Raw genomic sequence first — 13,049 nt, forward strand, 5'->3', positions numbered from 1 at the left:
ATATCTCACTTTTGATGTCAAAAGCAGGACTCATGGTAGCTATGGCAGTGATTTGGTCTGCCAGGTATTTTGAACCTCAGTTCCAGAATTCAAACAAATTATGATGGGTGGGATTACTGACAACCGAAGTCCATAATATCCAAAGTACCAAAGTTTGGGAACCACTGACCTGTGGTACTGGGTAAGCAGTGTAGCTAGCCTGCAGCTCCCATATTCCCTGGCTCAATGGCCATGGTGGCTGGGGCAGATTGGACTTGTGACCCAACAGCAGGAGGCTGTCTAATCCTGTTTAAAGATCTATTTCAAAAGAAATCCTATAAGAATGCCCTTAAATTGATTATTTTAAATAATCTAAATAAAGGCAAGAGTAACCTTAGTCATTTCTCATTTTGGAAGTAAGAAAGAGCAGCTTTCCTGCTTTTCTTATTCTTGAAACTACTGATTGGGCACTGGAACTATTGCTTGTGCTTAGAACTAGAGAGAAACCACATTAATATACAGCAGTTCTAGTACAGCAATGAAAGAGTTATTCCTCTAGTTATTATTCAGTTTTAAAAGTTGTTTGCATGAGAGTATGTCTGGTTGTTGTTGTTTTAATGGGATAGAGCCAAGTAAGCATACGCAAGAGAAATACTGGTATAGTTTCAACTAAACAGATGACTGGGAGAAATATATTTCAGTTTGCTTTAAAAGCATCATTTCCCATCTTTCCTCATATTTAATTTTGATTCTCCCACATTAAACAATAGGCACTGTGAGGTTTTCTGAAGCAATAATCCCATAACCAGAGTCCAAGAAGTTTAGAAATGTCAGATGGACTAAATTTGATCACGTAGTTGAATTCTTGTTGTTGTTGCTCATTCGTTTAGTCGTTTCCGACTCTTCGTGACCTCATGGACCAGCCCACACCAGAGCTCCCTGTTGGCCGTCACCTCCCCCAGCTACTTTAGAGTCAAGCCTGTCACTTCAACGATGCAATCCATCCATCTTGCCCTTGGTCAGCCCCTCTTCCTTTTTCCTTCCATTTTCCCCAGCATAATTGTCTTCTCTAAGCTTTCCTGTCTCCTCATGATGTGGCCAAAGTACTTCAACTTGGCCTCTACTATCCTTCCCTCCAATGAGCAGTCAGGCTTTATTTCCTGAGGTATGGACTGGTTGGATCTTCTCAATGACCAAGGCACTCTCAGAATTTTCCTCCAGCACCATAGTTCAAAAGCATCTGTCTTCCTTTGCTCATCCTTCCCTATGATCCAGCTCTCACATCCGTAGGTGACAATGGTGAATGAATAACATTGCTTTAACTATGCGGATCTTCGTTGCCAGTGTGATGTCTCTACTCTTCACTATTTTATTGAGATTGGTCATTGCTCTCCCCCCAAGAAGTAAGTCTGCATCTGCAGTAATCTTTGCACCTAGAAATACAAAGTCTGTCACGGCCTCCACGTTTTCTCCCTCAATTTCCCAATTGTCAATCATTGTTGTTGCCATAATCTTTGTTTTTTGATGTTTAACTGCAACCCAGCTTTTGCGCTTTCTTCTTTCACCTTAATTAGAAGGCTCCTTAGCTCCTCCTCACTTTCGGCCATCAAAGTGGTGTCATCTGCATATCTAAGGTTGTTAATGTTTCTTCCAGCAATTTTCACCCCAGCCTTGCATTTGTCAAGCCCTACACATCACATGATGTGTTCTGCATACAAATTGAATAGGTTGGGGGAGAGTATACAACCCTGTCATACGCCTTTCCCAATTTTGAACCAGTCTGTTATTCCATGGTCTGTTCTTACTGTTGCTACTTGGTCCTTATACAGATTCCTCAGGAGAGAGGCAAAGTGATTTAGTATGCCCATATCACTAAGAACTTGCCACAATTTATTATGATCCGCACAGTCAAAGGCTTTAGAATAGTCAATAAAACAGAAATAGATGTTGTTGAATTACACAAGTTTTTTTTAATGAGGCAAGGATCTTACTATATGGCAAAATGTAAATGAAACCCTTCACCTCTGTTCTCCATCTCTGTTCTTTATAAACACGTTTAGTCAGTATATTTATTAGGACCAACTAAAATGCTATAAGTATGTGAAAACTTCCAAGTTTTCCAGGGTTCTTCATCAGGCAAGATGGCACAAAAACTAGGAACAGTGACAGGAAACAAAAAGATATTGAGATTACAGGAATTATTAGTAGATGTGCAGACGTCCATTACTTGGGATAAAGAAGAAACTTTGGTATCAGAGGTTTTTCTTTTTAATTCCAGATTTTGCTTTTTAACCGAAAGCAAATATAAATGTTTTCTTTCATATGTAAGGCATAAAGTTATTCCCATTTGTACACAGCTTCTTGTCTTTCATCAACATAGATCAGTTGCAACATTTTGCTATTTTTTTTATAGCTAGTAAATGAAAAAAACGAATCTTGCACAATTGGAAGGAAAGTTCATAATCTTAATATTTAATGCCCCCCTTCCCACCACCCTGGATCTTTCTGTATAATCCAGTATAATTTTGCAGACTGTTACAGAATCTATGTAACATTGCAACATGTGTCATCTTATTGTAAAAGGGATTGCTAAACTCAGGAATCTGGGGCAAATGGTGCAAAGCTCTCTGTCTGATTTCTAGTGACCCCCCCCCCCCCCCAATCCCTGTAGCTCAATGGGACACATTGCTATTCTACTATGAAAGTTCAGGACTACAAAGGACAAGAAGGGAAGAGATGCACCTACAGGAGGGCAAAATGAGGGCAGTGCCCTCAAATGGTTTTCTGCCCCTTCACAGCATTTTATTTCAGTTCCTAAATTTCTAGCATTACAGTAGATGGAAAGTTAAGCTGAACTTTAAAAAATACAGTTTAGGCACTGAAAGAACAGGGGCCAACAAAGTAACCAAAGCAAAGCAAACACAGCAAATATGAGTGCATCCAAACTGGTTGAAAGGTCTCTGATTTTGTTCCTGTTCTTTTCAAGTTGATATTGGGCTAAAATAAACCAATTTGGAGAGATGGTATAAAAATTGTACAGGGAGCTATTAGAAAATATTCAGGGATGAACAAAGTGTGTATGGATCTTCTAAAGAAAAGAGGAAAAAACAGGAACAAAAGCTGGGAGTTTGTGATCTTTTTAATTGACTTCCAGATGCCCTTTAAAAATTCTAAGTGTGACTAATTTTCAGTGTCTACCAGAAATTTGATCATTGAAAGCATATTTTACAGGAGCAGGGACAGATTTCTTACTGTACAGCAATAAATGTACAACATTGTAAATTAAAAGAATGTTTTTGTGTGTGGAAGGTGAGAGTATTGAATATAACGTTAAGGAACATAAAGAATCTTGGAAATAGCAACCTTCCAAGACTCTACTGTTTGTAAATGTGTAGAATTGTTAACCTATATTGTATGTACAATTTGGTTTGCCAGTTTGACTGTACCTCTTTGGTGTGGGTGGGGCTTCAGACACAGAACTACATTTTTCTTATAGAGTATGCTTTTAAACCTCAGTGGAAGTGGGTGCATATTACCATTTGGACTTTAGTAGAGAAATATGACTTATGGACTTCATTGAGTACAACTATACTTAAAGACTATGGACGGGTTTGTTGAATATATACAAGAAGTTTGCTAGGAAATCTGAGATGTTATTTTTAAAGAAGACTTCTTTGCTTTGTCTCTTGAGTGCATATTTTAACTAAGAGGTTTCAAGGGAGTTTGTATCTTTTTGAGCAATTGCAACTGCAAATTTAATCTTCAAAGAAACAACCATCCAATGCTAACCAATATATTTTTTGTAGTGGCATGTCTTTATTCTTGGCAATTTAAAGACATGGTTCCTCAGTTTAACAGCTGAGTTATCTGTGTGCCATTGCATGAATGCTTATGAATATTATTTGTTCAAAGAGTTGACTTCTAACAAGGTCATGCTTTTCTTGACTAGTGGTTTTCAAAAGGTGGTTTCTCTGTTCATGGAGATTCACATTTGCCAAACAGATGTGATATCATTTTTAACTTTTCAATAAGGTTATGGTGCAGTTAATTCCAATTGGTTATGGAATTTCCGATAAAGACAGGTGTGCCTCTCATTCTCTCACACAATTTATCCATACATTTATCAATTATATGGCATGAATATTTGGAATGCTGCAACTGAGTACCATGGACCATAGGAGTAAGCATAGCTGAACCCAGTTTCCAACCTTAAGCATTTACTACTTCAGAGTTCCCATTGATTTCAGTGCATATTGCTCTAGGTAAGCATTTTTATTATTTCAAGCCAACACTTAGATTTCTTACATAATAATCCTAATTGTAATAAGCTTCTTTCTTTAATCTCAGTGAGACTGGTTGTGCTAATTGGTTTAAGTACAAATTGGAGTACGATGGGTAAACAATTGCCACTGTGTAAAAAGATGAAATTAACTTTGTTTAAAGCCATGAAGGTTACTATTGTTTAGAGAAGTTTGAGAGATTAATTTTGGAAACAAATACATGCTCCAGATTGGACTTGTGATAGTTGATCTAGAAATTATAATAGTCACTGTCGTTTGAACAAAAAAGCATTCATATTCAGTTTGTTCCTTTTCAGTAGCATTTTATGAAAATATGTAAATCAGTGAAATTTATATTATGATGTTTGGTGGTAAGTGGTTCCTCTAGAGAACAAAAAGATTGCTTTGCAATTAGGAACACAATTGTTTGGAGTCTGTGTTGCAATGAAATACCATAAAATAATGTTCAACAATTATTATCCTAACCTGCAGCATTCTCTTCCTGCAAAGTACAGGTGCACAGCTTTGAGATGGGAAGATGTATGTACTCATTAAATTAAAGGAAATTGATGAGTGGTAGAATTTTTAATTTTAAAGCAATGGAAACAGTAAATTAAGGGAAGCTCATTTTTGTCAGAACATTAACTATCGAGTATAAGGCAGGTATACCAAGAAAATATTGTTTTGGGTCCTTTATTTAGAGTCTGGAGATGCCTTTCTAAAGAAAGAGGGAAGGAAAGAAGGAGGAAGGGAGAAAGAGGGAGAGAAGGGAGGGAGGGAGGAAGGAAGGAAAGAGAGAAGGAAGGAAGGGGCCGCACTCATTTTGCCCATACCTGAGATAGACAAACCTTATCAGAGAAGTTGGGTATGTTTTTGCTTCCTGAAAGGATTTTTAAAAATATATATTTTAAGAATCGATTTGTCTTTGTAGTTTTACAGTGCCTCCATTCACAACTGCTGCAATATGTCCTCCTCCAGCCTAATTCCAGCTAGTCAGACCTTGCCTCTGAAAATGTACTCTGGGCCTTTAAAGTGTACCGGAGCTCAGTCACCTGCAAAAGGAGTTCTTCTTGTGCCTCGCTTTGCAGTAAGCTGAGTGGAGTTGTCAAAGTCATTCACTGTAATAAGAGAAAGGCGCAAGGCCTTCTGGATGGAAAAGCTGCCAAAAGGTCTGAAAATAATCCACTTGTATGAGACACTCTCTCCCAGAGTGGCTGATGCCTCACTAATCATTACGCCCCACTGGAACAAAAATCTGCTTACTTACGTAATTGAATGCTCCTCCAAAACTGGAGGGGAGAAACAAAACTTAGGTGGATAGAGACATAAATTCTAATAGGTATCTCCCTCAGTCATCATCTGGGAGTCATTTGTATGTGGGTTGACCATTAGGATAATACATGAAGCTGTTCCACCACACCTACAATTTAAAGTGTGCAGTGAGGTGAACATGCACTTTCATGATTCCATGCCTTTGTTGAGGATAATTATGTTAATTTAGTATAAAGTATATTATAAACTGCCACAATTGTGGCCGAGAGAGAGAGAGAGGGAGGGAGGAGGAGGAGGAGGAGGAGGACAAGAAGAAGAAGAAGAAGAAGAAGAAGAAGATGAAGAAGTATTCTCACCTCTGCTGTTTTTCAACCCTAAAATGGAGCCTTTTGTTTCCCTAAAGGGAGTTGTGGTCATTCTATCCCACCTTGCCCAATTTGAGGGACAAACTGTAGGTGATAGCAGGATGCAGTGGAAAGAATATTCCAGTTCTTTATAGTCTAGGAAAATATGTGGATTGTGGCAGGATGATATGCAGATTGAATATGCCTTATCTGAAATGCTTGGTTTGGAATTTTGAATTTTTTTTCAAACTTTTGAATAACTGTATTTGTCTTGGATATGCCACCAAATTCTAAATACAAAATTAATATATTTTTCAAATACTTTCTACATATAGTCTAAAGTTAATTTTATATACAATAGTTTAATAATTATGTGTTTGAAAGAAGTTTGCATACATTGAACCAACAAAAAACAAACGTGACACTATCTCAGATATCCATATTTTGAGTTTAGGCATTCCAGAGAAGGGATACTTAACCTGCAGTGATTTTCTCTTCTTTCCAACCTGGTGAGAAGGGTTTTAGTGAGTGGAAGGGATGGGGTGGGGGAATAGATATTGAGCAGAATGTGTATTTGTAGCTGTGTCTTTGAGTGAGTATACATGTGTGCATGGAAGAGAAAGAGGAGGAGGAGGAGACAGAGAGTGTTAGGTAAGCAGATATTACCTGCAATGTGTTTGTGAGTGTATTTGTGTGTGTCTCTGTGTGTATTTATTATGGAGGGAGAGATAAGAGAGAAATTGAGAGGAAATATATGCATGTTTCCCGCACAAGGAAAAAATAGAAGACAGCATCCTATGCCTACCAGCTTATGCCCTACACAGCATGTGCTACTCATAGGGGTTTTCTCAGGGGTAAACAGGTTATCCAATATCTGCTCCTTGTTAAGAGTGTAAAAACAGGGACTTCAGAGACCTGGATTCAAATCTCCACAGCCATGAATTTCATTGGTCACCAGTGTCACCATGAGCTTCTTCACTAATTTGCTGTGCATTAAAACTAGGAAGACCTATATGTTCCTTGGAGGGAAGATAGGATATGGGGGGGGGGGGGGGAGAGATATTGAGAGTGAGAGTGAGAGAATGAATATTTTCCATGGAACTCCCAGTGGTGAAATGGGTTAAACCGTTGTGCTGGCGGGACTAAAAAACTGACAGGTTGGAGGTTCAAATCCAGGGAGAGCGTGGATGAGCTCCCTCTGTGAACTCCAACTCTCCATGTGGGGACATGAGAAAAGCCTCCCACAAGGATGGTAAAACATCAAAACATCTGGTCATTCCCTGGGCAACGTCCTTGCAGACAGTTAATTCTCTTACATCAGAAGTGACTTGCAGTTTCTCAAGTTGGTCCTGAAACAAAAAAGAGGCCATGGATAACTGCATGTTTCATCTTGCTTTGTTTGATTTCAACCAAAAGTACATCCATATATCCTTATTGAAAGCAAAATTTGTTAGTAGCAAAGAATAAGTTAGACGTTAACTATTTCAGCGTGTTTCTCCTGTGCCCTTCTCAGCAATGCAGCCCTTGTGGTTTCTCTCTCTCTGGCTCTTTCTCTTAATCAGGGCTATATTTATAAACAGCTTTGCCATGAGAGTTTCTCACTTTAATAATGAGATAAGGCCCCTGAACGCAGGCAGTGTTCTTGCTTGGGGCATGCGTCACACTCAGGAAATCCTGGTTATCCTTTCTACCTTGCGCTGGCAGCCAGCTTCAGTGCTGCCAAAGCACAGCCCGAGGAAAGCACATTCCATTAGACAGCTACAAGTGCTTTTATGATTACTACGAGGCACCCCTCTGACTCTGTTGCAGTGCCTCGCCAAGCAATCCGGGATTGCTCCCAGCTTGTAAATGGCCTTTGTCCGGGACCCCCTGGGAACGTCAGTCCCCGCTCGTTTGTCTCCAAGGAACAAGAGGAGATTCCTTTTATTGAAGTCATACAGGTATCAGAATTGTGCCTGCCTGGTTTGGGTGGATGTTGACAATCCAGACTATCTATAGTTTTGTCTAAAGGCCTGCCTTGTGTAGAAGAAAAGCTGGGGAGGGTTGTGTTTACAATGGAAAATACTTTACACAATGCACTTTTGCATGTTGTCTTTCCACTGCTAGCCAGTTCTGAATAAGCAGCTTAACAAGAAGTTTAGAAGATTAGTTTGACATAAGTATATCTCACTTGACTTAACATTTTAAAACTGAAGGTTGGATGGACTTTTAAAAACAGAAATTAACATTTTTAATAGTTGTTAGTCAAGCGGCTGAAGTTTTGGAAATGCAGCATTCTATGTTAATTGCTGTATAGTAGTAACTAAATTTGATGCCACTCTGACTATGCAAATAGCATTGACCTTTGTCTTATATTACAGTCACAAATGCTGACTTCCAAGCGTCTTAATGAAAGCTACGTGACTTGGGAGCATGTGTAAGCAATAATATTCTTTTACGTCTCTGTGCCTTACACATCAAAGTAAATAAAACAAATGCATATTATATATATGTTTCCAATGAGAACAAACAGATAAATTCTTTAATTAATGAATATTTGTTGAGAAACATGCTGGCAGTAGCCTCCGAGTCGGCTTTGTTCGTTTTAAATGTCATGAAACACGAGACATTATATGAAACATAATTCTTAGCTACTACTGCCAAGATTGGAATCTTGTATTCGTATACCTTGGTAGTAAATTCCATTAAATTCATTGAGGCTTACGTATGAGTAGAAACACCAATCATGAACCCCATAAAAAAGATTTGATTGTATCCATACTTCATTGGTTGATAAATATAAAATAATTTATGTTTCATATAGGACATACCCTAGAGGTCATTTTATACAACAATTTAAATCATTTTGTGCGTGAAACAAAGTTAATGTACAGTTAACCACCAGAAAGCAAAAACATCATTATCTCAACCATCCATGTTGATAATTTGGGACTTTAGAATATTTCAAATTTTGGAATTTTGGAATAGGATTAATCTGTATTAGAAAATACAAAAACTTATTGAATATTCAAGTAGCAGGGAGCATTTCTCATTTAATTCAGTGGGGCTTACTACTCAGCAAAATGTCTAGAACTGCACTACATGGACACAATCCTATACACATTTATCTGGAAGTAAATCCCTTTAAATTCAGAAGTCAGCAAGCATAGGATTGCACAATTTCTTTCTAGGCAACAGCCAGCTCCGCACTATATATTCATCCAATTGAACTTACTGTGCAAATGTATTAATGACTTAGCAAGCTAATTTTTTTCTCTTCAAAATGATTTCTTTCCAGAAAAGTGAGGAGAGAATTGCAACTAAAATATCGAATTGGAAACATAATTTATCCATCATGTATTATACTTTTGGTGAACATGAACATTCATTGATGCCAAAATTTTGTGATAGAGTTAATTTGACCGAAGACAGCTGGCATAGTTTGTAAGAAACAGTACTTGTTGAGCACCCCTTGTCCCAAATTCCTAAATCTGAAACACTCAAAATTGTCTACATGGGTAGCTGAGATAGCAATGCGTGTACTTTCTAATGTCTCAATGTATATACACTTTGTTTCATGCACAAAAATATGTAATTTAAAATATTGTATAAAATTACCTTCAGGCTATCTCAGCTATTTTTTTATTATATTTGTGTCTTTTCCCCCAAAATCTATCACTACATACATATATGCAAATGCAGATATTCTAAAATCTGGGGGAAAAAATCCAAAATCCAAAACATCTTTGGTCCCAAGTGTTTTAGACAATGGGTGTTCAACCTGTACAATGTTCTTGATTCTTTTAATGCTTACTATTACCTTAGGAAAGAGAATTCTTAGCAGAATTATAGACAGGGTAAAATCTGACACTGCTCTGCAAGTAGCATTGGAATGTTGTTCCTCCAGCCAATCATCTCTCAACCATCTCTCCAAAAACAACTTCTGAGGATTTCGAAGCCCCTCTCCCCAAGCTGATCCTTGGAATACATTGGGGTCTGAAGCATGGATGAAGGGGCCCATTTCCATAGGATCACACAATTCTGTCAGTAGAAGTTCACCATCCGTTTTGCCTATAAAATTGGTTGTTCTTTATCACCCCTTCCTCTCACCATTTCCTTCTCTGAGTACCCCATGTCATTGCAGGCAAAGACCTATCATCAGGACTCACGTCATGCAAGGAAACCACCAGGATTGCCATGTAAACATTTGTGGCCACGTCCGTCTTCGGAGAGGCCCAACTGTTTCCATAGGCCGGAATTTGCAGTACCCCATGATATTTGTTATCATGGGTCAAGACCACATTGATCTGGCCTTACTTCACATTATTCCACTATGAAGCTGATCTGGACCCCCTTCATGGCAAATGGTCAGTGTAGATGTTCCCCTAGTCATGCAAAGTTGGGATGCTGATTTTCATAATTCTTGACAGACTTTCCACTGTCATGTTAATTATTCGAGATTATTAAATTATGTCAGTTCAGGTGTGTTTAGAAGAATGGATATTCAACCCATCCAGCAGGGATAAAGTGCTCTAGCATTGTCTCCTACACATATGTACTACACATAAAATATATATTGTGTGCAGATTACTGCATAATTAGGCTTTGGTAGATCAGAGCTGGTGCTTTCAGCTGTTACAGCATCAATTATCCATTTGAATAGTGAGGGAGACAACAAAGAATCTCGTGACTACCAAAATTCCTCCACTGCCACCCCTTTGATACATACAGGCAGTCCATGAATTACAAACATCTGACTTATAAATGACTCATAGTTAGGAATAGGGGTGAGACAACAGGAAGCAAGAGCAATCTACCCCTAGGAAGGGAAATCACTCTTGGAAGAGATATCCTGAGGAAAAGGTGTCTCCACTGAAGTTTTATCACTAATCCTTGTTTCCACAACAAGTCACATTTTTCAAAATCCAATTATTACAGGAATAGAAAGTAAGGCGAAATATTCTGAATTGGGACACAAGCAGCAAAACTGACACCACTAGAGAGTTAAACTCTATGTGATCAAAAGTTAATCTCTCTATACATTTGGCTTAAAAATGTACCTGTTCTGACTTAAATACAAATTCAACTTAAGAACAAACCTACATAACCTATCTTGTTCATAACTTGGGGACTGCCTGTATATTCAAACATGTTAGTTAGATGTCATGTAGAAGCCATCACACAGCAAACAAAACAGGGAGTCCTCATTCCATAAAGACTAATATTTACCTCCATCATATTCTTCTTGAATGAAGAATTAATTGAGGAAAGAGGAGCAATCCTACCATCTCATCACATGGAGAGTAGGAAGTATCTTAGCACACTGCCACGGAGCCCACTGGATGCCATCAGATAATGTAAGGCAACTTCTGATGGGCTTCCATAGAGGAATTTATTTATTTATTTATTTATTTAGCAGTTTTGTATACCGGTCTTCTCACCTCCATTTGAGGGACTCAGGCTGGTTTCCAACATCAATATTACAGACAGTCATTAAAACATCATATTCTAAATCACACTAAAACATTAAAATAGCAAAATACAATCATATAATTACAGTGGTCAGTCGTCATCAAAAATCATTATTTATCATCATCCACCCATATCACAGGATCATGGCTCATTCGTCGAATGCCAATCCCCAAAGCCAAGTTTTCACCTGTTTCCTGAACGTTAAGATAGAAGGGGCAGTTCTGATCTCCAGTGGAAGGGAGTTCCAGAGTCGAGAGGCCACCACTGAGAAGGCTCTGTCTCTTGTCCCCACCAGCTGCGCCTATGAGGCTGGTGGGATCGAGAGCAGGGGCCCTTTAGACGATCTTAGCAATCTTGATGGTTCATAGGGGAGGATATGTTCAGACAGGTAAATTGGGCCGGAGTTGTTTAGGGCTTTATAGGTTAAGACCAGCACTTTGAATTGTGCTCGGAAGCTGACTGGCAGCCAGTGGAGCTGGCGCAACAGAGGAGTAGTATGCTCCCTGTACCCCGCTCCCGTTAGTAGTCTGGCTGCCGCACGTTGGACTAATTGAAGCTTCCGGGCAGTCTTCAGAGGCAACCCCATGTAGAGAGTGTTGCAGTAATCTAAATGGGATGTTTAAAAGTGTCCTGGCAGCCTGCTAGGAGGCTTTCCTAGGTATATGGGAGGCTTCCTCTGCTTCATTGAGAAAAATGGGAAGCTAGGCAGTAACACTACCCACCCCCCACCCCCCGTGGGATGAGGAAAGGGGTGCAGCAGGTGAAGCAAGACATGAGGTAATCCCCCCCCCCCACTGTCCCATTCTTTATAAGACAGTGTTGAATTTTCAGAGTGTGGATTATTTCCTTCTTGGAGCACAACTCCAAAAATCTTTCAGTAAATATGGCCAGCACTCCCAGGATTCTTGAAGGGAAATATAGTTAAAAATGAAGATAGTTTTGTATTTAGCAAAACAACAAATTGATTAACAACAAATAGGTTGACTTTTATTTCTCACTCATATTTGTGGTTGAAAGAGGTATGTAGAAATGGGAACTATAATAAAACTTGATATCCATTTTAACATGTTTCTTTCTCCCTCTTTTTGGTAATAATCCTTAAACCAGTGTTTCTCAACCTGTAGGTCCCCAGGTGTTTTGACCTACCACTCCCAGAAATCCCAGCCAGTTTACCAGCTGTTGGGATCTCTGGGAGATAGAAGCCAACACATCTGGGGACCCACAGGTTAAGAACCACTGCCTTAAACTATGATAGAAGACTGGTGTGCTTTTGTTTCACTGTAACTCAAGAATACTGCCTTCGTCAGTTGTTAGTTGTCAGTTCTTTCCACCTCACTGAAATTACTGGTGACAGTGTCAGTGTCCATAATCTTCTAAAAAAGAACACATCACAATAGTTGCTTCCAAACTCTCAGAGCTGTTCTCCTTTTCAGCTTCAGGGTATTGGGTTACTCGGAAATAAATGTGTGAGTTAGATGAAAGAAAAAAGGGTTTTTGTGTGTGTTTCTAGGGAATTGGTTGGTGAGAGGTGAAAATTTCGATTCTTATATTGAACCTAAAACCAAACTTTGCAAGGTGTTAGGAATTATGACTATCTTCGAACATTAATCTTGGCGTTGCTTGGCTTTTCCCCAAACATATATATTTGTATAGGGAATATATGCAAGAATTCAGCAATATTAGAATGTTAAGGAATGAGTTTCACTGGAGTTGGTAATTTTAA

At 38.8% G+C, this 13,049-nt stretch overlaps 1 protein-coding gene across 5 annotated transcripts in view; it reads left to right on the forward strand.

Moving 5' to 3' along the window:
* The window catches only part of PDE4D (phosphodiesterase 4D), an 806,167-nt gene that overhangs the window by 563,519 nt on the left and 229,599 nt on the right, over positions 1-13,049 (forward strand). Inside the window, exon 1 of one of the 5 annotated variants that reach the window (XM_060761519.2) lies at positions 7,597-7,815. The exons of the other annotated variants lie outside the window; for them this stretch is intronic. Coding sequence (XP_060617502.2) covers positions 7,724-7,815 — 92 coding nt within the window. The 5' untranslated portion in view covers positions 7,597-7,723. Of the gene's footprint in view, positions 1-7,596; positions 7,816-13,049 lie in introns of those variants that run through there. 5 annotated transcript variants of the gene reach the window in all.

Source organism: Anolis sagrei, chromosome 2, assembly GCF_037176765.1.
Source record: "Anolis sagrei isolate rAnoSag1 chromosome 2, rAnoSag1.mat, whole genome shotgun sequence".
In the NCBI taxonomy this organism is placed as follows: domain Eukaryota; kingdom Metazoa; phylum Chordata; class Lepidosauria; order Squamata; family Dactyloidae; genus Anolis; species Anolis sagrei.